At 49.9% G+C, this 27,969-nt stretch overlaps 1 protein-coding gene across 12 annotated transcripts; it reads left to right on the forward strand.

The window, feature by feature from the left end:
- Window positions 1-110: 110 nt before the first annotated feature.
- Window positions 111-27,930, forward strand: Catsperg (cation channel sperm associated auxiliary subunit gamma). Of its 12 annotated transcripts, none has more exons than XM_052711814.1 (29): window positions 111-218; window positions 2,365-2,648; window positions 2,760-2,813; window positions 6,715-6,859; window positions 6,975-7,101; window positions 7,245-7,317; window positions 8,275-8,430; window positions 12,330-12,501; window positions 13,486-13,623; window positions 15,409-15,468; window positions 15,582-15,701; window positions 16,201-16,251; window positions 16,362-16,491; window positions 17,661-17,772; window positions 18,021-18,179; window positions 18,271-18,380; window positions 19,116-19,329; window positions 20,199-20,261; window positions 20,353-20,551; window positions 20,647-20,765; window positions 20,949-21,029; window positions 21,112-21,168; window positions 24,568-24,724; window positions 24,905-24,968; window positions 25,071-25,166; window positions 25,388-25,477; window positions 27,142-27,234; window positions 27,346-27,445; window positions 27,532-27,930. In XM_052711814.1, the coding sequence occupies exons 2-29, from the start codon at window positions 2,376-2,378 to the stop codon at window positions 27,787-27,789; spliced, it is 3,471 nt and encodes a 1,156-aa protein (XP_052567774.1). In that variant the 5' UTR covers window positions 111-218; window positions 2,365-2,375; the 3' UTR covers window positions 27,790-27,930. The 12 variants fall into 12 exon arrangements, 11 of the variants coding, with proteins under 11 accessions (XP_052567774.1, XP_052567772.1, XP_052567771.1 ...); XM_052711803.1 differs by lacking the exon at window positions 111-218 and adding an exon at window positions 305-1,712; XM_052711813.1 differs by lacking the exon at window positions 111-218 and adding an exon at window positions 1,747-1,854.
- Window positions 27,931-27,969: the final 39 nt, after the last annotated feature.

Here is a 27,969-nt window from a genome sequence, read left to right on the forward strand (position 1 = left end):
CTACCTTTCCAGTACCTCTGCCTGCCACACACCTGGGAGCCGGGGTTGCACAAGGCCAGCGCTCAAGCTCTAGGCGCCTGTTGGGAATGCGTGTTACTATGGAAACACGCACGCCACATAGGCGTGCCTCGCGCAAGGTGGAAGTCCGAGCGGCCATTTTAAGAGCTGGCAAGAGGGGTGGAACAAGCAACGGTTGACCGGTTTTAACCAAGTGACTGGTACAGCGGGGCGGTGCCATCCTAGGGGATGAGGGGGGCGGGAGGGAATTAAGAAGGGGAGGGCAGGGGTGGGGAGGCAAGGCAAGGCAAGGCTCGCGGAGCATCCAGCACAGGGACCAGGCAAAGAAAGCGTGGCAAAGGCGGGGCGGCGGCCAACGTCGTTTAGACCTGCAGCCTCCGACGAGTGTGGGCGTGGCTAGAGGAGGCGGGGCATAGAACCGGTGGACGTTCAGGGCATGGACAGGACAGATGAGAAAAGGTGGAGGGAAAAGGTGTCGGTGGGGACAGTGAGGATCGCGAAGTCAGCGTGGGTGTGGGGCGACGGGAGGTCCTGCGGCCAGAGGACGGTCTATGACAAGGAGAGTCTCCGAAATCACGAGCAAAGTCGAGGCGAAGACAAATACTGGGGCAAGGAAAGAGTTATTTACGAGAGGGAGCACGGCGAACAGAGAGCCAAACGGGAGGACCGGGACGAGGAGCGACCACCTGGCGAAGACAGATCCCGGGGCGAGGGAAGGTCACCCGGAGAAGAGCGATCCCGGGGCGAGGGGAGATCTCGGGAAGCAGAGCGGCCCCGCGACCAGGAAAGGTTCCCTAAGGAGAAGGCGCAGGCCCAGGAGAGGGCTGGCGCGGAGGGGCAGGCGGGTGCCGAGGAGAAACCACCGGGGCGGGAGAGGGAGAGGGGTCGGGGACCGGAGCAGAAGCAGGAGGGCCAGGTTGCCCAGGACCCAGGGAGGGGAAGAAGCCAGGACCTAGGGCGTGGCCAGGAGAGAAAGGGGAGCGAGGAGCCGACCTCCTGCCAGACTCAGTGCCCGATCCACAGCAAGGGGCGTGGCCAGGAGAGAAAGTCCATAGACGAGCCAATCTCCGGCCAGACTCAACGCCAGAGCCAAAGCAAGGGGCGTGGCCAGGAGGGAAAGTCCAGCGAAGAGCCAATCTCCGGCCAGACTCAACGCCAGAGCCAAAGCAAGGGGCGTGGCCAGGAGGGAAAGTCCAGCGAAGAGCCAATCTCCGGCCAGACTCAACGCCAGAGCCAAAGCAAGGGGCGTGGCCAGGAGGGAAAGTCCAGCGAAGAGCCAATCTCCGGCCAGACTCAACGCCAGAGCCAAAGCAAGGGGCGTGGCCAGGAGAGAAAGTCCATAGACGAGCCAATCTCCAGCCAGACTCAACGCCAGAGCCAAAGCAAGGGGCGTGGCCAGGAGGGAAAGTCCAGCGAAGAGCCAATCTCCGGCCAGACTCGGCGCCAGAGTCAGGGCAGGGGGCGTAGCCAGGAGGGAAAGTCCCGCGAAAAGTCGATCTCCGGCCAGACTCGGCGCCAGAGCCGCAGCAAGGGGCGTAGCCAGGAGGGAAAGTCCCGCGAAAAGTCCATCTCCGGCCAGACTCGGCGCCAGAGCCGCAGCAAGGGGCGTAGCCAGGAGAGAAAGTCCCGCGAAAAGCCGATCTCCGGCCAGACTCGGCGCCGGAGTCAGGGCAGGGGGCGCAGCGTGGACGGAGGTGTGGGCAAAGACTCACAGACTGACAAGACCAAGACTAGAAGCCGGCTCTTGAGCAGGGCAGGAGAGAAGAGAAAGGGGCGTGGCGAAGAGCGGTGTGAGGGCGGGACAGCCTGTGAGGGCGGAGCCAAGTCCAGGAACAAGTCGGTGATCGCCGAGGGGCATAAGGGTGGGGAAAAGAAGGGCAAGGCAAGAAACAAAAAGAGAGAATTGGCCAAGAGTAGAGTCGGAGTTCTAAGAGCTGGCATAGAGAAGAGCAAGGGTAGGGCAAGGAGAGAGAGAGCGACTGGCAAGCGGGGTGAAAAGAGCCGCGAGGCCAGAAGTAAGAGTAGGGGCGGGGCCGAGAGCAAGAGCAGGGGCGTGGCGAGGAGTATTAGTAGGGGAGGGGCTGAGAGTAAGAGAACTGGCAGGACCAAGAGTATTAGTAGGGGCGAGGCCGAGAGTAAGAGTAAGGGCGTGGCCAGGAGTAAGAACAGGGCTAGGGTTGAGAGTACGCGCAGGAGTAGAGGCAGGAACGGGGCGGGGGCTCGAAGCCTGATCAAAAGTGGAGCCGGGAAGAGGGGCGGGAAGAAAGGCAAGAACTGAGCGGTTTCCCAGAGATCAGCCCCAGCGAGCAGACTTGCAAGTGAGTATTGACCCCCCACATTCCCCAGGTTCTAGCTGCATGGTGTGCTGGCCAGTCATGTGCCCTGTCAGCCCTGTGTGGCCAAGAAAACCAAATCTATGGGCGTTCTGGGTACCGCTGCTAGTGCTACTGCTGTCGTGGAAGTCGTGGGCAGAAAAACATTTCCAAAACTGCCGCTGGCTTGTTGTCCTGAACAAGTTCGAGAGAGTGGGCGCACTCCTCTCTAAGGATCGATTTATGGATCAAGAACCCATGGATACAGTGACGGAGGTGTTCCAAAAGTTGGTAGACTCGCCAATCGACCCGCGGGAGGTGAGGGAACTGGGGTCAAGAGTATCAAAGGGATCTTCGGTCAGTAAATATCAGAGGGATCCTGAGTCAGTACACCTCTTGACTGGATATTTCGCCCACCTTTCCTTACAGAAATATATGGGCTTTCCTTACTACCTGAAAGTCAGCTTCTCCTGTATGGGAAAGGTGAGAGTTTACAGTGTGAGTGGGGCGATTTCAGTAAGTCTCCGATTCCCCGTTATTTTCAGTAATGTTTTCCCAAACACTTTAAAAGTAGACTCCACCAACCCGGAAGGTCTTAAGGATTCATTCGTTCTCCCACTCGGCAGAGAGAGCTAACTGGGGATGGTGGGGGCTATAACAAAGCCCACCTCCAGTGACACACCTCCTCCAAGAAGGTCATACCTAATCCTTCTCAAACAGGCCCACAGCTAGGGACCAAGCATTCAAACATATGAACCTATGGGGCTACTCTCAGTCAAATAATCACATCAACCGTCATTATTTTTGCCCTAAACACTCTTATTATCCCTCACCCAACAAAAACCCTGTGTCTATTAACAGTTATCTTTAAAAAAAAATATTTATTGGGGCTGGAGAGATGGCTCAGCAGTTAAGAGCACTGACTGCTTTTTGAGAGGTCCTGAGTTTAATTCCCAGCAACCACATGGTGACTCACAACCATTTACAATGGGATCTGATGCCCTCTTCTGTCATGCAGGCAAATATACAGACAGAACACTGTATACATAGAAGTCTTAAGAAAAAAAGAATTAAAGAGATAAACAACATTGTTAACTTTTTTCAAAAATTTATTTTATTTTTAATTATGTGTATATAGTGGGTATATGCATGTGCATGCAATTGCCTATGGAGGTCATAAGAGGGTGATGGATGCCTGGAATCGGTGTTACAGGCCATTGTGGCTGGGAACCATACTTTTTTGATTGTCCAGAAGAACAGTATACACTCTTCACCATTAAGCCATCTCTCCAGCCCCACTTTCTTTCTTTCTTTCTTTCTTTCTTTCTTTTTTTTTTTGAGACAGGGTTTCTCTGTATAGTTTTGGTACCTGTCCTGGATCTCACTGTGTAGACCAAGCTGGCCTCGAACTCACAGAGATCCACCTGCCTCTGCCTCCCAAGTACTGGAATTAAAGGCGTGCACCACCACCGCCCAGCCCCACTTTCTTTCTTTCATGATACAGGATAGTGTTACAAAACCCAGGCTGGCCTTGAACTCACAGCAACCCTTGTGCCTCTGCCTCTCAAGTACTAGTATTATAGATGTGAGCCACCATGCCAACCAGACTTTGCCCTTTTTGGGTTTTGTTTGTTTGTTTGAGACAGGGTCTTTCTATATAGCCCTAGCTGTCCTGGAACTCACAGAGATCTGTCTACCTCTGCTTCCCAAGTACTAGGATCAGAGGTGGCACACGCCTTCCTTTGTTCTTTTTTTTTTTCCCCAGACAGGGTTTTTTGGAGTAGCCCTGGCTGTTCTGCAACTTGCTCTGTAGACCAAGCTGGCCTTGGACTCAGAGATCCTCCTGCCTCTGCCTCCTGAGTGCTGAGATTAAAGGTGTGCACCACAACTGCCCCGCCTTTGCTCATTTTAAAATGAAGGGTTTTTTGCCTTTTCGTTGTTGACTTGTAAAAATTGCATATATATTTGGGATGGTGGTCGTTTAAAACAGTATGTACTATCCTGTGAGTTCATTCTCTCTTTGGAGAAAGGGTCTAGGGTCTTGTTATGTAGACCAGGCTGCTCTTGAAGTCATAGAAATCTACCTGCTTCTGCTTCCCAAGTGCTAGAACTCCATTTTGTTGGTGGTTTTTGTTTTTTTGTTTTTTAAGATTTATTTTATGTGAGCACTCTATCTGCATATATAACTTTATGCCAGAAGAGGGCATAAAATCCCACTATAAATGGTTTTGATCTCAGGACCTCTGGAAGAGCAGCCAGTGTTCTTAACAGCAGAGCTATCTCTCCAACCCTTGTTAGTGGGTTTTTTTTCTTCTGTTTTTTTGAGACAAGGTTTCCCTTGTAGCTTTGCGCCTTTCCTGGAACTCACTTTGTAGACCAGCCTGGCCTCGAACTCATAGAGATCCGCCTGCCTCTGCCTCCCGAGTGCTGGTGTTAAAGGCGTGGGCCACCACCGCCCGGCTCCTTGTTAGTGTTTTTAAGACAAGGTCCCGTAAAGCCCAGGCTGACTGACTTGACGTGTAGCAGAGGATAGCCTCGCACTTTTGCTGGTCTTGCCTCCACCATTCCATGGGAATTTCAAGTGTGTTCCACCATATTTGGTTTCATTAGCTGTTGCAAATAGAGCCTAGGGCCTCATGTATACTAGGGAAGCATTCTAACACCTGAGCTACGTACCAGTTCCAGAACGTCTGTGTTTTAAAAGATATCATCAAGAAAATGAAAACGGGCTGGAGAGATGGCTCAGAGGTTAAGAGCAGTGGGCTGCTCTTCTAGAGGTCCTGAGTTCAATTCCCAGCAACCACATGGTGGCTCACAGCCATCAATAATGGAATCTGATGCTGTCTTCCAGCATGCAGGTGTATATGCAAATAAATCTTAAACAAAAAAAAAAAAGAAAAAGAAAATGAAAACAGGGCTGGAGAGATGGCTTATTGGCTCAGTACTTGTTACTCTTGCAGAGGACCAGAGTTTGATTCCTAACACCCATTTAGTGGCTCACAACCATACATAACGCCAGTTCTAAGGGATCCATCAGGCATGCATGTGGGATACATACATGCATGCAGACAAAACATTTATGCACATTAAGTAAAATAAATAAATCTAAAAAGAGAAAGAAGTGAAAAGAAGTAGTGGTGCCTGTCTCTAATTACAGCACTAAGGAGGCTAGCTTGGGCTGTGTAGGAAGGTCCTTTCTCAAAACACTAACAAAAAGTTTTAAGTTTATTGAGATATAATTCACTCACCATAAAATACCACAAAAATATTTATTAATTTGCTTTTAGAAATAAAAGTGGGTTGAATATACTATAAGGAGCCGTGGGCTGGGCAGTCACACAAGTCACATGTGCTTATTTTTGTGTTTGTCTGAAATAGAGTCTTATGTGTCCCAGGCTGTCCTTGAACTCAGGATCTTTGTCTTGCCTCCTTCTCCCAAGGACTGGCAGTCTATGTATGTACAACCATGCCCAGCTTTTTTGTTTGTTTGTTTGTTTGTTTGTTTTGTTTTCTGTTGTTGTTGTTCTGTTTTGTTTTTAAGGTTCTCGAGACAGGGTTTGTTTCTTTGTGTGTAGCTCTGGCTGTCCTGGAACTTTCTCTGTAGACCAAACTGGCCTCAAACTCAGAGATCCTCCTGCCTCTGCCTCCCCAGTGCTGGGATTAAAGGTGTGGGATTAAAAGGTTGTTTTTGTGTCTTTTAGACAAGGTCTTACTATGGAGCCCTGGCTGGCCTAGAACTCACTACTTAGATCAGGCTGGCCTTGAGCTTGTATTGATTCTTCTGTTTCTGTTATTTGAGTGTTGGAATGACAGATATGAGTCATTACCCTCCACTCAAAAGCTTTTTGCTTTTTAAAACTTTTATTTTAGTGTATGGGTGTTTTGACTGCATGTGTGTCTGTATATCAGATGCATGCCTGGTGCTTACAGATTCCAAAAGAGGGTATTGGGGAGAGAGACAGACAGACAGAGACAGAGACAGAGAATATAAACCCATGGAAATAGATACACAGTCCTTATTCACCTAGGACTCGCTTAGAGACCAGGCTGACCTCAAACTTGTGGTGATATCCCGCTTCAGCCTCCTGCGGGGGTGAGTGGTGAGCGATACTACACCTGGCATCTAGACTTTTCTTTTTCTGCGACACTCTCACTTTATAGCCCAGGCTGACTTCCAACTCCCTAAGTGTTGTCGTGTACCCCCCGCCCCGTGGGCTAGCCTTGAACTAGAGAGCCTGCCGTTTCCACCTCCGGAGTGCTGGGAACAAGCACAGCCATCTTCTCTTATTCTCCCATGGTGGAAGGTCTGCCATCCCTGCTCAGCTCAGACAGGGGGCTCCAGACGGATGGATCCCCAGACTAAGGCCTGCCCTTTCATCCTCAGAATGACGAGGAGCTGGTCCGAAAGGGCCACCTCATGGGACTGAGACCCGTGATCCTGATCAGCTACAAGTACCCAGTCAATTTCTATCGCTGGAAGATTGAAAATCTGCAGATTCAGATGGAGGCTGCCCCATTGCGCAGCGCAGGTGGGCCAGACCGCCGGTGGTGGTGGTGAGTGGAGATGGGATGTCTGGGAGCGCTCTGAGGCCTGTAGGGGCTTCTGGCAGTCTCTAGTGCCTCAGTGCCCCATCCAACCAGCAGGGTTCTGCATAGCAGAGGTCATGTGCGCCTTGAACTGGTACGTACCCATGCCCACCAAAAACGGCAGCGTGGTCATGAGCGTGGACATCCGCAGCAATGGCTTGGGGCCCTACATTCCCCCTAGAAGGTATTCAAGCCCAGGGCACACTCAGGAATGCCAGTCCCCAGAATCCCAATGAAAGCAGGGGAGGCAAAAGGGAGGAGCGGGGAAGGTGGCTGTGGGTTGTGAAGTACCCCGACATGGCATTCCTCACTGGAGCCTGCTTGCAGGTTCTATGTGAATATTAATGGCTACATGAAGAGAGATGCCAGCGGTAACCCCATCTTCACCATAGGATATGAGGTGGCGTGTACCCCCTTTTTGGTTCCTTTTTCAGAGTGACTCTGGAAGGGAGGGGTGCACGCGTGTGCGTGCACACACACACACACACACACACACACACACACACACACACACACATACACCCTCCCCAGGTGCTGGGGACTGAGCAGAGCCTCATGCTCTCCAGGTAAACACAATCACGGGGTGATAGCAGGTTCCCGATGTGTCATTGGATTTTATGTCACTTTTTTTCATTACATTGTTATTTTGAACTTAAGGAGCCGTTACCTGCCAGGTCACCTCACCAGCCCCTCTGTAATGGCCTATGGAAACAGGGTCTCAATATAACCCACAGTGGTATCAAACTCATTATGCAGACCAGGCAAGCTTTGTGAAATTCCTGCTTCAGCCTCCCAAGGGCTAGAATCAAAGATGTGAGGCACCAAGCCTGGCCTTAGATACTCATGTTAGCTTTGCTGTTACATTCATCTATTTTGTGGTGGAGACACACATGTGGCATATATGTGGGAGTCAGAAGACAACTTTCAGGAGCTGAATCTCTCCTTCCATCATTCTGACGTTGGGGCTTGAACTCAGGTCCTTGTACATGCGAGACCAGCAACTTGACCACTGAGCTAAATCCCAGCCTCCACCCATGTTCTGAGTTCACTACGTGTTCAGCGGCAAATATGTCCTCATCATGAGGATGTAGCTCAGAGTATTTGCTAGTATTGCTACGGTTCAATGCACCTCACCTCAGAAAAGGGGGATGAAAGAAAGGAAAGGCATAAGGAGACAGCGGGTGCAAAGCCCCTGGGGTGAGCTTGAAAGGAAGAGGCCCCTGATGGGACTGGGCTAGGGCGAGCTTAGGGAGGTGGCCCCAAACTGCAGAGGTTTGTAGTCGGGGTGAGGACTTGGGCTTGTGGCTGAGATGGAGGGGCAGGGGAGGGCTGAATGGCATTTCTGCTCCTCTGACAGACCTTTGCTCTGAAGAGTGATCACTTTAAGCGTTCAAAATCGAGACCCCTGTGGTACACGCAGAACCATTCACCTGTGCTCATCCTCGGGGGCATTGAAGATGAGAAGACCATCTTGCTTTCAGATACTAATTTCCAAGACTTTTCTCTCGTGGAGGTGAGTGATGCCTGCAGACGGTAGGTTTGGGCTTCTGGACAGTGCTGGCTCTTAGGCCCCGAATGGAGTCTGGGGCTACAGAATGGGACCCCAAAGATAAGCCAGTCTCTAGCAAAGGGTAATGAAGAAAAATTTTACTGCTAGGAAACAGGTTCAAATCTTTAAGAAAAGAAAAAAAAATAAATTATTAATTTATTTATTTTTTCTATTATCAGCTTGATACAGTATAAATTCTTATCCTAATAGTGAAATGTTTCATTGAGGTTTGCCCAGTAATTGAGTAAAACCATTAACTTATTATAAGCCACAGTCATCCTAGGGTCCCCCCGCTATATAGCCTCCCTGGTTCTGTGGGTTGCAGTCTGATTGTTCTTTGCTTTATATCTAGAATCCACTTATGAGTGAGTACATACCATGTTTGTCCTTCTGGGTTTGGGTTACCTCACTCAGGATGATATTTTCTAGTTCCATCCATTTGCCTGCAAATTTCATGATGTCATTGTTTTTCTCTGCTGAGTAGTACTCCATTGTGTATATGTACCACATTTTCTTAATCCATTCTTCAGTTGACGGGCATCTAGGTTGTTTCCAGGTTCTGGCTATTACAAATAGTGCTGCTATGAACATAGTTGAGCATGTATCTTTGTGGTATGATTGATCATTCCTTGGGTATATGCCCAAGAGTGGTACGGCTGGGTCGTGAGGTAGACCGGTTCCCAGTTTTCTGAGAAACCGCCATACTGATTTCCACATTTTTTAAATTTTTATTTATTATTATTTTTTTCTGTTATCAACTTGATACAATACAAATTTTTATCCTAATAGTGAAATGTTTCACTGAGGCTTGCCCAGTGATTGAGTAAAACCAAAACTTATTATAAGCCACAGTCATCCTAGGGTCCCCCTGCTATGTAGCCTTCTGGTTCTGAAAACCCAGTTTTTTAAAATGTGCATGTATCTGCGTGAGTGAGTACTCCAGACCACAAGAGGGAGCTGGATCTCCTGGAGCCCAAGTCACAGGTGCTTGCAAACCACCCAGTGTGGGTCCTGGAAATGGAACTCAAGTCCTCTGCAAGAACAGTACAAACTCTCAACCACTGAGCCACATCTCAAGCTCTAGGTTCAAATTCGTGTGTGTGTGTGTGTGTGTGTGTGTGTGTGTGTGTGTGTGTGTGTGTATGTGTGTGTATGTGTGTGTGTGTGTAGGACTGAATCCAGCACCTGTCACATGCCTGGCAAGCAGACTCCTGCCGAGTGACGTCCAGCCTCTCCCGGGATATCCTGGGCAAGTGCTGCCCTTCGAGCCACAGCCCAGCCTCTTGTTTTACTTCTTGCTTTGTTTGTGTTTGTGTTTCTGAGACAAAGTCTCACTCTGCAGCTCTGACTGGCCTCTGCCTCCTAAGCATTGCCTCTTTATTCCTTTTCCTTTTCTTTTATTCCCCCCTCTGTTTGAGGTGAGGTGACCTGACCATGCTCCTCTGGAAGAGCAGTGAGCGCTCTTCATTGCTGAGCCATCGCTCCAGCCTCAACTTCTTTCAATATAAAATAGTAATCATGGTGATGCTCTTTTCCTGGTCTGGCCTGACTGGTTTTTTTGAGTCAGGGTCTCAGGCACCACAGACTGGCCTTACAATTAGTTTGTAGCTAAGCGGGAGAATCAGGTCCCAGCACCCACATCAGGCAGCTTACAACCACCTGTAACTCAAGCTCCAGAGGGACCCAGTGCCTCTGGCCTCCACAGGCACTGCACTCACATACAAATCAACTCTCTGTCCTTCCCTCCTCCGTCCCTCTCTCTAACACACACACACACACACACACACACACACACACACACACACACACACACACAATTTAAAATAATGAAATATATTTTTAAAGTTGTTGGCCAATTACATTTCTGTTCTGTTTTATTTTGGTAAGAAGGGGTCCTTATGCCAGGTGGTGGTGGCGCCCACCTTTAATCCCAGCACTCTGGAGGGAGACAAGCATTCAAGACCAGCCTGGTCTACAGAGCTGGTTCTAGGACAGCCAAGGCTACACAGAGAAACCTTGTCTTGAAAAACTACCACCAACAACAAAAATACAAGGTTTTATTATTTAACCCTGACTGACTTAGAACTTGATATTTAGACGAGACTGACCTGGAAGTCATGGATATCACCTGCCCTAGGCACCAGGCACACACGTGGTGCATAGACTTACATGCAGGCAAACCACCTATACACATAAAAAATGAAACATATATATGCAGAGAGAGAGACAGAGAGAGAGAGTGAGAGAGAGAGAGAAGCAGGGGGAGAGAGAGAGGCAGGAGAGAGAGAGAGAGAGAGAGAGAGAGAGAGAGAGAGAGAGAGAGAGAACCAGGAATAGTGACATACACTTTTTTTTTTGACATACACCTTTAATCCCAGCACTCAAGAGGCAGAGGCAGGGGGATCTCTGTGAGTCTGAGACCAGCCTGATCTACAAAGTGAGTTGCAGGCTGGCCAAGGCAACAGAGCGACACTCTTTCTAAAACACACATGGGGCTGGAAAGATGGCTCAGCAGTTAAGTGTACTGATCTACCCACAGAGGTCAGAAGAGGGCACCGGATTCCCTGGAACTGGAGTTATAGATGGTTGTGAGGTCCCAGGTGGTGCTGGGAATTGAATCTGGGTCCTCTGAAAGAACAGCTAGTACTCTTTTTGTGTGTGTGTTTTGCAGTCTTTTTTTTTTTAAATTAGTTACATTAATTGTATTGATTTATTACATTCATGATATTATATCCTGATACTACTGTCCATTTGTGGGGCTTTTCCATCACACAAAACAGAGATTCTGTACTTAGGAAATCATTGCTCTATATTCCTTTCTTCTCCATCTTGAGATAACGTCTAATCTTTCTGTCTCTGTGAATTTGTATACATGTAATACAATTCTATAGTATTTGTCCTTTTTTTACATGTAAAAACATTTTATGTACAACTGCAAGAGAAATAATACACAGATAGCTTGAACATAAAAACAGGTTATAATTCAAAAATCCAGGGTTATTTGAAACTGGAAAATATTTTCTCTGTAGAAAATAGTAAAAATGATAACATTTCCCAATAAGCCCTTTTAAGCCAAATAATAGCAGCTAGTACTCTTAACCACTAAGCTGTCTCTCTGGACTCAACATGGGGTATTTTCTATCCATATGAGCAGAACTCTGACAGAGGCACAGGGATTGTGTGAATACATTGTACACTGCTTAACTCCAGGTTGTGTACCATACTCAAACTGGCCATACTGGGGGAGTGTGGCTATCTAAGCAGTTAGAACAGTAGCTTTTGCCAGGTGGTGGTAGTGAATGCCTTTTATCCCAGCACATGGGAGGCAGAGGCAGGTGGATCTCTGTGAGTTCTAGGCCAGTCTGGTCTACAGAGCGAATTCCAATACAGCCAGAGCTACACAGAGAGACCATGTCTTTCTTTGTACCACCAGCCAGCTCTCAAATAATAACATGAAGACTTATTATTAATAATTATGAAAGCTTGGCCTTAGCTGAGGCTTTTTCCTAACTAGTTCTTATAACTCAAATTATCCCATATTTTTTAATTTGTGTCCTGCCACATGACTTGTTACCTCTCTTCTATACTTTACCTCCTGCTTCCTCTCTGTGTCTCCCTGGCAAATTCAGCCTTTCTTCTTCCCAGAGTTCTCTCTCTGCCAGGAAGTCCCGCCTATACTCTCCTCCCTAACTATTGGATGTTCAGTTTTTTGTTACACCAATCACAGCAACACATCTTCACACAGTGTACAAATATCCCACAACACGTCTCAGAAAAAAAAAAAATAAGGACAGTTTACCCCAGGCAGGACTTGGAGGCCGAGGCCTCAAGCACTTGCTCACCTGGTCTTTGCTCTCCTGCAGCTGAGCATTGACAGTTGCTGGGTCGGCTCCTACTACTGTCCCATACTTGACTTCTCAGCCACCATCCATGACGCCATTTCTACGGAAAGCACGCTCTTCATCCGGCAGAACCAGCTTGTCTACTATTTCACAGGCAGCTACTCTGCACTCTTCGACAGCAGCTACAGTAGCAGTGAGAAGGCTGGGCTGGGGGGTGCAGGGGTGGGCGAGCTGTGGGCGTTAGAGAAACAAAACTAAGAAGTCCAGGCATCACCGTGCTATACACCTGTCATCCCAACACTTGGGACACAGAGGCAAGGGGATCGTGGTCAGCCTCAGCTATATAGCAAGTTTGTGTGGATCTAGGTACATGAGACACATGGGGGGATGCTGCACACCTCTGTAATCCTAGCACTTGAGAATCTCTAGTTTAGGGCAACCCTGGGCTACATATGAGATTCCAGAAAGCTTGAAGAACTTAGTGAGAACTGCCTCACCCCCATCCCTCTGAAAAACAGACAAGAAAAGTGGGTCTTCCTGTTTATTGGCATACCTGAATGAGAAACCCATGGGCCATCTTGGCTTCAGGCATAGGTGTATCTATCCAGTGACTCACTGTAATTCTTGGTCTCCGTGCTGACTCATGGTGATTCTTGCCCAGCAACTGTCCATTCCTCTGTCCCTAAGTCTCCCCAGGGAACCTTTTTGTTAGTGGCTGCAAGCTGGAAGGGTCTCTTAGTTGCCTCACTCTGTCCAAAACTCAGGTCAGAACCAGGGGAGCACAAGAGAAGTGTGAACCCACCTAGACCTCACAGGCCGCCTGTGTGATGGCACATACCTGACATACACACCAGCATTTGGGAAGCTGCTGCAGGAAGCTGGACAGTTTGAGATCAGCCTGGGCTACATAGGAAGTTTGAGGTCAGCTAGGGTTACAGGGTAAGACCCTGTCTCATAAAACCAAAGCCAGTCATAACAGACTAGAACTCAGAGGTAAGGGATGGGGGGGGTCACAGAAATGACAAGCGTTGCTCTAGAGTCCCCCCAATACCACACTGCAATGTTGCTCCAGGCTAAGAGGACAGGTAACAGGTTTGTAAGATTAGAAGGAAGGAGATCTGGGGTCCAGGGACCAGCCTGACCACCTGGTTTTGAGTCCGCATGCTTGCCCCCCTAGGCAGCTGGGTTCGTGTCCTGGCTAGCGAGTGCATCAAGAAGCTGTGCCCAGTGTTCGTCGATGGCAATGGCTCTGAGTACATCCTAGCCCTCACCACTGGCAAGAATGAAGGTTATATTCACATCGGGACCATTACAGGTAAAATCCTATGTGATCTGGAAGCTCAGGAGACATTTGTCTACACCTTCTCACCTAGGGCTCCTGTTCCTTGCCATGTGTCCTCAGGAGAGGTGGCAGGCTCAGGATTGTTCCATGTGTATGGACATGGATACGCCTTGGTTCAGATCCAGCTTGAACAGTGTTAGATACTTTCTATGATGTATTTGGCTTTAAAGGGCAGAAACCCAACTCAAAAATCAGGTCAGCAAAGCTGGATGGTATGATGCTTGCTTGCATTCCCAGCACTTGGGAAAGGGAGGTAGGAGCATCGGAAGTTCAAGGCCAGGCCAGGCTACAATGAGACCCTTATCTCAAAATGAAACACAAAAGCAGGCTGGTGAGACTACTCACATACTAAAGAAATTAATAAAGGTCAAGGCCAGTAAGATGGCTAAGTAGGTAAAGGCCCTTTTGCTACTCGGCCTGAGGACTTGAATTCAGTCCCTGGGACTCACATGATGGGAGAAAAGAACCAATACCACAAGCTGTCCCTCTGAGCCCCTCATATGTGCATAGCATGTAGGAATTTGAGGCCATCCTGGTCTACATAGGGAGTTCCAGTCTAGCTAGGGCTACACAGTGAGACCCATTCTCGAAAAGCAGAGAGAGGGATAGGAGAGACAGCTGAGCAGCCAAGAGTACTTCAGAGCACTCACATGGCAGCTCATAAGCACATTCCGGGGGATCTGAGGCTCTCTCTTGGTCTCCTCCAGCACCAGGCACTCAGGTGGTACACATACATATAGGCATGCAAAACACTCACACACAGAACAGAAATGAATCATGAAATAAAAAGTTATCGGCATGCTCACAGGCATTGTTAAGCAGGAATCTGACCCAAATTGTGCTTCTTCATCATTCTACACTTTCATTTCATTTCTTTTGTTTATTTGTTTTTTGAGACAGGATCTCAGTATGTAACTTGCTGTCTTGAAACTCACTGTGTAGACCAATCGGGCTTCAAACTCACGAAGACCCTCCTGTCTGCCCCTCGGGTTAAAGGCTTATACCAGGGCTTGTCCTCTTTTAGTTCCCCATCAGGCATCTGCCAGGCCCGATTGGAAAGACGCATTTGTTTGTTTTTTATGGTTTTTGTTCGTTTGTTTGCCAAAGTGCCGATAAAGTCCCTATTATTGCATCCCATAATGACTAAATATAACACAGACTCCACAGACTGCTCCATGCGACCCTAGCTCTGTGGCTTTGGAGACATAACATGACTTCACTGATCTCACTTTTCCACCTGTAAAATGGGACCAGATGACAATACTATAATAGTCTATTTCTTTGGCTTGATATAAAGATTAAATAAATGCACTGGACACGGTGGTGTGCCCATGCAGTCACAACACTTGGAAGGCTAAGGCAGAAGGACCAAGAGTTGGAAGCCATGTGAACTAAAAAAGATAAAACCAGGGCCAGAGTTTGGCTCAGCATTAGAGAACTTGTACAGAATCTACCAGTGAGTGAATGCTGATATCACCAGTGTGTACCACCACACCTTGCTTCGTTAATTCTAACTCCCAGCCACAGCATGCACTCTGATTGGCTTCTGTTGGTCACATCACCAGATCTAAGAACATTTCTGAGATCCTAGGCCAAGTGTAGAGATGAGAAAGATGGAAGGCAGGCCTAACCCCTAGAATCCCTGGGCTAAGAGGTTCAAGGTGTGGGGACCCCATGGGGTGCTGGTTGGGTGAGATAACCCTACAGGTGGTGGTGGGCTAAAAAGGACCTGAGCATGGGACCTGATTTGATCCACAGATGGTCGTGTGTCCTTCAAGATGATGCCAGAAAGCTGGTCAATATGTGATAAGTTACCGGGTACTCATTTTTGGGGGGATTGGGGTAGAGGGTGGAGGCCACTGAGAAGGGTGAGAGGGTTATGAGGAAGAAGTCAGGGTCTAGATTGCTCTAGATTCTGCTCTCCCCAACAGGTTCAAACTGCTCCATTAACTGGGCTACATACATCGCTGACGAGAAGAACCTGTTGTTGTTGGTAGAGACCCTCTCCGTGAAATTAGTTAAGATCTTTTACCTGCTCAACTTTAACTTAGGTAATCAGGTTACCTGGAGTCAGGAGGGAATGTGCAGGAGCCTGGACTGTGCACCATATGTCCACCCCAAACACTCCACTCTCAGCTCTTAGAGTGAGCTGGGGAAGCCAGTGTGTCTGGGAGACAGAGGACAAGTGGGGAGACTGAAGAGGAGAAGAGAAGCCGGATCTGGAAGGCCCTGCACACACACACACACACACACACACACACACACACACACACACACACACAACATGTAATAAATCAAGGAAGGTATTCTGTCTGTCCTAAATGGAAAGCAGTAGAGTCTTTAAGATGGGTGGGATTTGTGGGTTTTGTTTGTTTGTTTGTTTGAAACAAGGTCTCATCATGTAGTCCTAACTGTCCTGGAACTCAGCCATATAGAGCAAGCCCAGTTGCCAACAGAGTCTCATGTGAAGGTTGGAGAGTGGGTAGCTTTGCCGTGCTTCCAGACATTGAGAGTTCTTCAGCTCTCAGGGTGTTGTTTTCCTACCTTTAGAGTCGCAGCGACTGGATATCCTCTACGTAATACCACAGTTTATTCCAGAAGGTAGGACCAGAGCGCGAGGGTAGTTTCCAGGTGGGCAGTGGCTGGGAAGAGCCCAGGTGACCGACCATTACTCCTCTCCACTACATCCTTTCCTCTTCTGCTATGGTCAGCTCAGGATTTGGACTTCCTGGTGCTACATGGGACAGAGACCTATACCAGAACTGCCATGATACCCAAAGGCTTGTTCTTCAACACATTCAACAATATGCTGTACATTTGGGGCAACTTCATCCTGCAAAGGTAGGCATAAGCCATCTCCCCAGTGACCCAGACACATGCGTGCGCGCACGCGCGCACACACACACACACACACACACACACACACAGACACACACACACAGACACACACACACGCATATATTTATATAAATAATTTTTGTTTGTTTTTTGAGACAGGTATCACTATGTAGCCCTCACTGTCCTGGAACTCACTATGTAGACTAGGCTGGCCTTGAACTCAGAGATCCATCTGCCTCTGCCTCTGCCTCTGCCCAATGCTTGAGATTAAAGGCATATGCCATAATGCCCAGTAAAGTTTTATTTTACTTTGATTATGGTACCCATGTGTGTCTGTGTGGTGGTGTACACAGAAGTGCAGGTATCTATGGAGGGAGGGCATTAGAAACCCTGGAGCTGGAGCCGTACGGTGCTTGGAACCTACCTGTAAGAGCAGCAAATGCCCTTACCCTCTAAGCCACCCTTCCAGGGCCTTCAGCAGGCTTTTGTTGCTATTCCAATTAGGGTCTTGCTCATGTTAGGCAAGTAGTCCCCTGGGAAGCCACAACCCAGCCCCCCACTGGTGACAAACGAGCACTGTCTGATGAGTCACCCCAGCCCAGCTTGAGGAGCCTTGTGTAAAATGAAACTTTCTGGACTGAACACATGTGAGCAATAGGAAGCATTTCCCGGGACACTTCAGAACTCTTCCCACTCATCTATCCTCTTATTCTTCATGATCCCAGGGGCCTGATGCCATCTTTATGGACAGTTGGCATGATCCATTTGGTTTTAAAAGAAAGAAACCTAATTCAAAAACCAGTTAAGCACAAAGACTTTATTGACTTACATTTAGAAATATCAAGCTCCAGCTTCAGGCATGTCTGGATCCAGGGCATTGCCATTGGGACTTCATTTGTAGGCAAGATGGTGCTTTTACTGGAATCCTAGGCCAGAGGGCTGAGTCCTGGGGTCCCAAAAACATCAGAAAAGGGGAGATAGGGATCCAGGGCACAAGGACACTCCAAGGAGTGGTAGAAACTGAAGCTTGGGTTACAGGGCCCCTCTGCTGTTGTTTACAGTGCCGGCAGACAGACAGTGAGTCCCATGCTGTAGTGTGGTTGCAATGGGAGAAGCAGATGTCTAAGGGTACCGGCTGTCCTCATCCTCTGAGCCCCCTCTCTCCTCTACAGCTACAATAGGGTACACTTCATTTTTCTGGCGGACTTCCCCAAGGACTCCATTATCAAATACATGGTCAACTCTTACCAAGGAGACATGGCTTTTGTCACCGAAAGAGAAGAGGTGAGCTACGCTGTTCTTCTCCCCAAGCCCCCCTTGTTCATCCCCCAATCCCTCCTGCCCTGTTAGGGTGAACACCCTTAAGGGATCCCAAAATAATGTCAGTAGAAGCCCTATCCGTAACATGTTGGGCCCTGGAACTCAGAGAGGGTAGGAGACTTTTCCAAAGCCTGTCACACAGCACAGTGGGATAGTAGGAAGGGTTGAAGTTTTTACCATAGCCCCATATATAATGCCTGCTGGATCCACAGATCTGGTACTTTCTGGAAGGTGGCTACGATGTATACCGGCTAGTCCCATCCAAAGGCTGGGACATCTACTTCAGCCTGCAGAAGCTGCAACACTCTTCTCTCTTTGCGGACCAAGAGTTCTTGGTCACCCTCTTCTATGAAGATGGGCAGCTCTATCAGGTGCCATGAAGGCTTGGTAGGGTGGAGATGGGGAGCAGGTTGGGACTACAAGGAGGTTCCTACCCGCTTACCTGCCTGCTTCTGGTCCCAGCTGATATATCTTGTTGACTCCGGGTATGAACGTTTGGTCAAGAGGGTCTTGCCTGTGGCACAGTTGCTGCTGTATGACCAGAACACCCCCTACTCACTGGTGGACACAGGGTGAGATAATGGGGACCATGAAGAAGTCTGAGAACTCCCAGCCCAGGGGTGGGACCAAGAGCGACCCTAGGGATAAGCTGGTGATGGGTATGCTCAGCATCGAACAGAGCTCAGAGGAACAGTGTGGTACAGCTGGAGGGCTTGGGCCATCAGGGAGGAGGGGAGGAGGGGTTAGTGAGGAGGAAGTGGGAGTGTTAGTGAGAGGGCGGGGAGGAAGTGGGAAAGGGTGTCTAGACAAGGGAGCCTTATAAAGGCCCTACGGAGGAACAGTGACCAGCTGTTCAGTGACTGACAGACCCCAGCAATGGCCCACACCTGCAGTCTTAGCACTTGTGAGGTTAAGGCAGAAGAATTTGCAATTCAGCGCTAGCCTGGTCTACATAGTGAGACTGTGTGGGGGAAGAAAAACTTCTGGACATCTGCAGAGGGTGGAGCCAGAAAAGCAGCTGGAGGTGGGGGCAGAAGCAAGGCAAGGGACCTGGCTGGGATGGGGGGAGAAGACATCCATTGGAGAGCAAGTGGGAGGAGATGTGGAGGGATGTCTGAGGGACAGCCACCAGAGTGTGTCCAAAGACTGCTGAGCGTGAGGGGCTGAGCTGAGTTTGGTATAAGCCAGGGTAAATTTGGGGAATCAGCAACTCAGAAGTGGTGAATGTAGGTCTGGGGACGTTCCTGATACTCCACAGGAGTCAGCATCTCTCTCCCCTTGCATGTTCATCGCCCACTGCTGCCCAGGAACTTCTGGACGCCCTCCTTCACCAACCTCTGCCCTTTCAAGGTGATGCGTCTACGTGACCTACCCAAAAAACAGCATCTTGCACGTCAAGAGCTCTACCATGCTCCACCTCCTCTGGTCTCCGAATCCCTGGGCTTCCACAATAATAAGACACTTGCTGTCTATCAAGGCCTTGTCTATTACCTGCTGTGGCTGCACTCCAAATATGACAAGGTGGGCACCTGGGGGCACTGGAGAGGGACCTGTTCTGTAGGGGTGAGCTTGAGGGGGTAGTGCAGCCAGAGTGGAGCCTGAAGTTCAAAGATGTGGGGAGGGTGAAGGGGCAGGAGGCAGCAGGTTTGAGCTGGACTTGAGAGTGGTTCTTAGGGGTGAGACCCTTGGATTAAAAGCCAGGAAGCCAAGTTTAGGTTACAGTTGCTGGCTCATGCCTGTAATCCCAGCACTTGGGAGGTGGAGGCAGGAAGATCAGGAGTTCAAGACTAGCCTTGGCTTCATGAGATCCTGCCATAAAAAAGGGCGTGTGCGTGTGTTTCGGGGCGGGCACCTGGTGTGATGGTGCAGCCTTTATGTCTTTACCCCAGCACTCTAGAGGCAGACAGAACTCTTGAGTCTGTGGCCAGCCTTGGGCTACATAGTGAGTTTCAGGACAGCCAGGGCTATATAGTGCGACCTTGTATCAATAAAAAACAACCAAACAAAACAAAAAACAAAACAAATCCAGGGCTGGGGAGAGATGCACATAACATGAGGACTTAGTATAAATCGAAGTACCCACAGAAAAAGCTGTGTTTGAGGGCTGGGCCTGTAATCCCAGCTCTGGGAGGTGGAGACAGGTTTGATCAGTGAGACTCACCGGCCAGCCAGTCTAGGCCCGTCAGGCCAGGTTTCAGTGAGAACTCCGTGGGTGACTTCTTTGGAAACACAAGCAAGGTTTCTGGCTTCCACAGGCTCACACAGACACAGGAAGCCGGTTTTGGGGGCGGGCTGGGGTGTGTATCTCCTACTTTGGGCTATGAACTGAACCCAATCCTAGAGCTGTCTGCCTCCTCCCTGCCACCTCACCGTGTCTGACCGTCCCACAGCCCTACGCGGACCCCGTGCACGATCCCACTTGGCGCTGGTGGGAACACAAATCACGGTACAAGGTAGGTGGACAGGTTGGGAGTTGGTGGAGGGCAGCACTGAGACGCTCCGTCCAGTCCAGCATCCACTGACTGACCACCCCGGTGCATCCAGGATTACTACTTCTACCTCTCCAGCAACTGGCTGGCGGCGGAAGGCGTGTACATCGACATGAGCAGCTACCAGAAGCTCTACAACATCTCGCACGACCACGGGCTGCCCGAGATGGTCTTCCTGGACAAGGGCACCTCATTTAGCTTCACCGTCTTCCTGACGGCGCATGAGGACACCTTCAAGCTCAGTGCCAGCTCCGGTCTGTGGGCGGGTCCTGATTGGCAACCGAGGGGCGGGTCCTGGATCCTCCGGGGGTGGATCCCAGGCATCAAGCCCCTCCCTCCCCCGTGCTAGGCTCCAGCTACCAGGTGGAGAAGAAGTTAGCAGTGGCTGTGGTTGTTGCGGATCCCGAATGCCTTGACGTAACTGTGAAGCAGGATGTCCTTCTTAATCGCAAAGCAGTGCTCTACAAGGTGAGAGGGCCAGAGAGGAGCTACAGGGCCTTGGCCGGTGTCCCTCCGGTCCTCTGCACAGTCAGTGGAAAGCCACAGCTCTTATTAGCCCCTCTGAGCTCCAGTTATCAGGTCTTTGAATGTCTCTGGATCCTAGGACAGATTTGGATATCCCCTTATTTTAGTCTCCTTCCTCTACTTCAGATTACGATCAAGGACAAAAAAGTCTGCTATGACCAGGGCATCAGTGGACATAACCTCAAGAAGACTTCCTTGATGGTCAAAGTATGGTCCAAGCTCGAGCGGGAGGGTGTGGGGAGAGAACACTGGCCCTTGGGTTCCTAACATCGCCTACTCCTACCCACAGGTGTTGGGATCTTCTGGAAAATGCTTCCAGACCACATACCTTGGGACAAGCACGCAAGTACTAGAACTTGGGTACTGGGTGTGGCATTGAGAGTAGAGGGTTGGGTTGAGTTGCCACAGGGTTGGTTCCCGTTGCTGTCCTGGGAACACCACACATGCATTCATGTTTTTAATTTATGTGTTGGGTATTTTGCCTGCATGTAGGACTGTTCACCATGTGTGTGCGCCTGGTGCCTGCAGAGCCAGAAGCATCTGATCCCCTGGAACTGAAGTCACAAATGGTTGTGAGCTGTCCCGTGGGTGCTGGGAATGGAACCCAGGTCCTCTGCAATTGCAATTGCAGCCAGTACTCTTAACCTCTGAGCCACGTCTCCAGTCCCTGCATTCAGATTTCCCCTTTCTCATTGTGATCCTCATTCGTGCCCCCACCCCTCAGGAAGGGTTTCTGAAATGGCTGCCTTCACAGCTCTGTAGGCTGCACACATGCCTGTGTGCTTTTACAATTGTATTTCATCACAAGGAAATGTCATTGGCTTCTTTGCCCAACTGACACACGTGTAGCGCATAGAGAGCATGGCCACAACCCTTTCACACACTGCTCCCCACTGCTCCCCTCCGTGCCCCATTTCCAGTACCAGAGATTGAACTCAGGCCTTTGAGGGTGGTGGGCAGGCACTCTACCACTGAGATACCCCCCCCCAACCCTCACACATGGTTTTACATTTTCTCTCTCAAATGTTCTTCGTTCTCACCTTTTGTTTTATGATTCTTCTCTTGCTTACACATGTGCTATCCCCTTTGCATCCAGTTAGCCACTGAGGCCTGGAGAGGCCCTAGAGTCCTTGTTCTCCACAACTTTCCTGTCCACCCACCAGCAAACTTACTCGGTGCTCCTCTTTGCTGGTTTGGAGTGCCGCAGGCAGTGGGAAATGGGTGTGATAGGCGGAGATCCTCGGAGGACAGGATGAGTAAGAGGGAAGGGGAGAGGCTGAGATGTTCACATCTGGCTGTGTGCTGGGAAGAGATGTGTGTGTGTGTGTGTGTGTGTGTGTGTGTGTGTGTGTGTGTCTTCCAGAATGGTAAGGGAGAAGGGAAGAAAGTTGAGGTTTAGGGGAGAAAATAGATAGGTTTTAGGTATGGTCTTCCTTTTTCCTTCCTTCCTTCCTTCCTTCCTTCCTTCCTTCCTTCCTTCCTTCCTTCTTTTCTTCCTTTCTTCCTTCCTTCCTTTTGAGACAGGGTCTCACTTTGCCACGTGGACTGGCTTCAAACCATATTGACCCTCCTGATTCAGCCCCCTTAGCCGGATTCCTTTTTGTGTTGCTAGAGAAGGAATGCAGAGACACACACATGCTAATCATGATTGTACGATGAGCTGTGTGCCAGCCTTCTGGGTCTGTTTTGAAGGGTTGAAATAGGAAGCTAGGCAGGCATGGCTGCCACCATGCCTGTATCCCAGCACTGAGGAGGCAGAAGCTGAGCCATATTCCTCAAGCATCTCACTGTGAATCCTAGGCCAGTGTTCTATAGGGTCAAGCTACATTCATAGCCTAGGGCCAAAATTTTTCCACATGAACATCTGGGAGACATGGAAGTCCATTAACTAAGATGAGTTCTGTATAGACTGAATTTTAGATGTCCACCAGCCTTGTGAGTGCTGGATTATTCATCCAAAGTGACTGGCCTGGCTCGGGAGATGCTTACTCTACACCCACCAAGCTCAGGCCACAATCTCTGGATGTCATGACCTAGCCCCAAATGGGCCTAGAGAGTGTCTTCATTCTGAAGACAATGTCATGAGGGCTCCCCGACCCATGGCACTCATTCTGGGCTCTACTTCCCTCCGGTATCACGTACTCCTTTTGGTGGCTTGTAGTCCAAACTCAGACCTGTGGGCTGTGAGTAGAAGTTGGTGTGCAGGTGCAGGCACCAGTGGCCTCGCGTAGCCTTGCTCGCAGTCTGTGGCTCCTGTCCCTCTGCTTCAGTCCCTTACCACTGTGCAGCTCTGTCGAATGAATGAGTAACTTGGCCTTTCCATGTCTAGTTTCCCGTTTATTTGTTTTTGAGACAGTCTCAAATAGCCCAGGCTTTCTAGGAACTTGCCATGTAGCTCAGGATGACCTTGAGTTCCTGATCCTCCTTGCATCCCCTCCAAAGTACTGAGATTACCGTGCAAACCACCACAAGTCTCCCCCCGCAACACACACACAGGGTCTCAGTCTGTAACACAGGCTGGTCTGAACTCACTGTGTGGCCCAGACTAACCTTGAACTCACAGCTGTTCTCCGGCATTGGTCTCTCAAATGCTGGGATTAGAGCCTGAGCCACCACAGCCGGCTGCCCCTCACTTTTGTCATCTGTTTTTGTTGTTGCTGTTGTTTGAGACAGGGTCTTGCTATATATAACCCCGGGATTTGACCTCAAATCCCAGATCTTCCTGCCTCAACCTCCTAGGTGCTGGGACATCAGGTATGTGCCATCACACATGGCTTGCCGTCTCTAAAATGGGGGATTTTGCCTAGCATGATGTTACACACCTTTAATCTCAGTGCTCTGGAAACAGAGACAGATGGATTTTTGTGAGTTCAAGGCCAGCCTGGTCTACAAAAGTGAGGTCCAGAATAGCCAGGGCTACACAGAGAGATCCTGTCTCAAATAAACAAACAATAATAAATAATAACAAAATGAGGCATATTAATAGCCTGTACCATATAGGGCTCATACAGCTCACACAGGCTTAAGAAAATATGTTAAGCTCTTAGAACATCACCCAATGCCTTGTACACAGGAATTGCTACACAGGCCTTGGCATTTATCAGAAATACTGTTTTAGCTGGGTGTGGTGGGACGTGACTGATTCCTGGGGAGGTGGAGGATGGAGAGTTCAAGGACAGCCTGGGCTCTAGAAGATTCTATCTCAAAAACCAAGGAAACTGGGCCTGGTGGCCCACACCTTTAATCCTCCCAGCTCTTGGGAGGCAGAGGCAGGAGGATTTCTGTGAGTTCAAGACCAGCCTGGTCAATGTCATAATTTCCAGACTGGCCAGGGCTTCACAAGGAGTCCATGTCTCAAGCAACAAGAAAGAACATGAAGTTGAGGGGAGCAGGGAAGTGTGGTTGGATCTGGAAGGAGTTAAGGGGAGTGAATATAATCAAAATATATTTTACGAAATTCTAAAATTTAATAAAATATTAAAAACACTAACAACAAACAAGGGCTGGAAATGTAGCTCAGTGGTAGTGTGCTTGCTTAGCACTCCAGGAAGGCCCTGGTTCCAACCTTAGCACTGCGAAGAAAAAGCAGGCAGGGCAGCAGGGATGTGTCCCGACAGGTTGCCATGTGGCCAGCTGTGCTGGTGAGGGGGCTGGTAGTCTAGTGTGTGACAGAGAGGAGGTTTTCTCTCTGCTCCTTCATGGCAACCCGGCAATCCCCCAGCAGCAGGCCTTTTTTCCTACCCAGGGTCACTTGATGGTGCCATTGTTAATCGGCTGTCCCCCTGGCAAGCGCCTGGCCTTCGACGTCACCTACACGATTCTGCACTCCCAGCAGCTAAACAAACACTATTTCGACTGTGTGGTGTCCAACCCCGAGATGCCGTGCTTCCTCTTTCGTGACTGTGTGTCCCATCCCTCCTCCCAAGTTCACTGCCCTCCTGGCCGGCCGTTTTCCCTTCCCTCCCATGTTCCCTTTACCTCAGCCCATCACCTGCTCGAACCCTGAGTCCCTCCACTTTCCTCCTGCTCCTCTCTGGACAAAACTAATTTCTTCCTCCCCTCCTCTCCTTCACAATCCACAGTGTTTCAGCCCTTCTTCTTAGTCCAAGACATGGTGACGGGAGACTCTGGCCGTTTCCTAGGCAGGTAAGGAAAGACTAGCTGGAGGCTGACCGTACTTGACCAGTGGAGAGGGGAAATGCACGGTTCAAGACCACAGGGGTCCATATTTGCCACTGCATTCTGCAGTTACTTGCTGAAGGTGGTGGGCGGAGGTCCCACAATGGACACCATCCGAGACTACACAGAAGAGGAGATCTACCGCTTCAACAGTCCGCTGGACAAGTAATCCCTCGGGGCCCTGTCCACAGTGGGGGGTCTGGCCGGCGGGGCTCCTCTCCCACTTCCGGTTAAGCAGGGGACTCTTACTGCAAACCTCACCCACCCAGTGCCCCAGACCCCCCTGCAGTGAGGCCTAGGCTCCCGCACCGCCCACCAGGACCACGCCCTTGGGTGCTGATGACTGTTGCGCTCAGCCCACCCTGACATTGTTCGGGTCTGCACAGAACCAATAGCCTCATCTGGAAAACGAAGGCTGAAAGGACCACTCAGGACAAGAAGTTCTACATAATGTCGGAGCAGAGCCCGGGGATCGAGTGAGTACAGTCCCGTGAGCTCTCTGCCCTCCAGGTTTGTTGTTTGTTTTTGTTTGGATGCTCAGGTCTCACGTCTGCCAGGCTGGCCTTGAGTTTGCTACATACCCGAGGATGCCCTTGTTCTTCTCCTTCTCCCCAGCTCTGGGATTACAGGTGTGCGCCACCACACCGGGATGCTAGGCTCGGTGCCTCCGGGATGCTAGGCTCGGTGCTGCCGGGTAGCTTTCTACTGACTGAGCTACATCCCCAGCACCCCCTAGCCTGTTGGTTTTACTTTGTTTTGTTTTACAGAGTCTCACTAGGTAGCTCTGCCTCATTTCAAAATTATGATTGTCCTTCTCTGCTTTCTGAAATTCGGGGGTTACAGACGCGTTCTTGGCACAAGTCTCCCGCATCCCTCTGGCCCATTGTGGCCTCTGAGAAGCTTCCAATAGTCAGTCACATTAATTGTCTTTGTGTTTCCCAAGGAGGGCTAGCCTTTGTATAGAGAGGCTCTCCTGGAAGTCTGGGGCCTCCTACTCTGTCTTCAGGCCTTGGCTCACATGCTCCTTCCTTTAGGAGGGCTTAACCATGCTCTTTATTTCCAGATGGGCAGCTGGCTCCTCTGGACTCCCACATGCCTTTCCCACTCTGAGCCTTTGCCTGTACCTCCCTTCACTTCCCTGACCCTCTGCCTGTACCTCCCCCCCTTCCCTGACCCTCTGCCTGCATCTTCCCCTTTCCCTGACCCTCTGCCTGCACCTCTCCCCTTCCCTGACCCTCTGTCTGCACCTCACCCCTTCCCTGACCCTCTGCCTGCACCTCCCCCCCTTCCCTGACCCTCTGCCTGCATATCTCCTTACATTTTGGTCCTCACCATTCTAAGCTGTCACAGTCTCCTGAAGGACCGGTCTCTCTCCTCTATAGCACAGCTCTTAAATAGACACAATACAACCTTTTTTTTTAGTGAAGAATGAACAGATTAATGCATAGTCAGCATTCATTGACAGTTAAATGGAGATGTTAATGAATGAAGTTCATTAGTATGAATGAGTTCATTAGTATGTAAGGGCTCGATAACCGTTTTTGATTCAATGAAAGGAAAACCATGATACCACAAGGCAGCAAATGAACAAGTTAGCCAACAAGTCCGTGTTTAGTTCAGGTTTATTGAACAAAAATCAAGAGGGAATAAGTGAGAAAAGATGTGAGTTTGTGCCTAGCTTGTGTTCAGACTGTGCTTGTGGGATGAGGGTGGCACCCAGTGGGTGCTTAGCCCAGCATGTGGGTGGATTGGCAGGTGGAGGCAGGGAGGCAGCGGGCAGTGAGTGAACAGCCTGCTCCAGGGCAGGTGCTCAGACAGCACCACTGTTCCAGTGGATTGAGTAGGCAAGAGAAGGCAGAGACCATAGACTGGGGGTGCGGCTCAGTGCGAGAACGCTGGCCTAGCATTCACCAGTGAAGGCCTGGGGTGGCGGCAGCTGGGGAGAACACTTGCCTGGAGTGCACTATTGAAGGCCGAGGGTGGGGCTTGGCTCACAGTTCGAGAGCTCACCTCGCTTGCATGAGTTCAGTCTGAAACACCTTAGTTACAAAAGGGACAAAGAGCCCAGGGAAGATGGATTGTACTTAGCTGGCACTTCCTGGAGTGTAAGTGGTGCAGCTGCCTAAACTTGGACTCCTAGGTGGCTGTGTCTAGAGAACTCCCCATGCCATGATATCACTCCCCGAAGCATCTTTGCCCCTGAATTCTTCCTCAAGTTGTTGGTGAGCAATAGGTAAGCCAGGCATGTAGCCTCTGGGAGGGGGAGGGCGGGGGGAGGTTTGAGATTGTTCCATGGGAAGATGCCCCACTACTTAACCCAATCCGGACTCCGTTCCCTCATCAGAGGAGTAGACACTAGCTCGTACTGTGACTACCAGCTCATCTTTATACTGCATTTGCATGGGCTTCCACTCAGCGCCCAGCGGTCTCTCTTCATTGTCCTTGTGAGTGGCAGTCAAAGGCTTCCCTACTGGGTGGACAGGGGTTCACCCAACTCGGTGTACCCATGACTACTCTCCTGTGCTTGCAGGTGTCCACCAGCCTGTTTGTGGGCCTGGTGGTCTTCTACATCCTGTTCTGTCTCCTGTGGCCCCACATAGTGAAGGCCTGGGTCTCATTACGCTGGAAGATTAACAACATCATGGCAGCAGAGTCCTTCTACACATATGCCACCTCCAGTGCGGCCCTCAGCCTCCAGTCTCAGTCTGTCTCAGAGCCAAGTTTCAAGGCTCCCTCCAATGCAGGTTCCAAAGTGGATAATGCATCAGAGAAGGAAGTGGTGGCCTGAGTCTCTCCTCTGTACCCTTCCTTATACACCCTTAGGCCTCTCCTAGTGGGAATGCAGCCTGCCACCTACCCAGGATTTTCTGGTTTGCTAGAATGTTCATGTCTCGTTCAGACCCAAATAAAAGCCTCAATTTCAGAATCAGCCCTGAGTCTTCAGGAGGGTTCATGTGTTGCGTGGCTT

Source organism: Peromyscus californicus, unplaced genomic scaffold (genome assembly GCF_007827085.1).
Source record: "Peromyscus californicus insignis strain IS unplaced genomic scaffold, ASM782708v3 Scaffold_4__1_contigs__length_199733344, whole genome shotgun sequence".
In the NCBI taxonomy this organism is placed as follows: domain Eukaryota; kingdom Metazoa; phylum Chordata; class Mammalia; order Rodentia; family Cricetidae; genus Peromyscus; species Peromyscus californicus.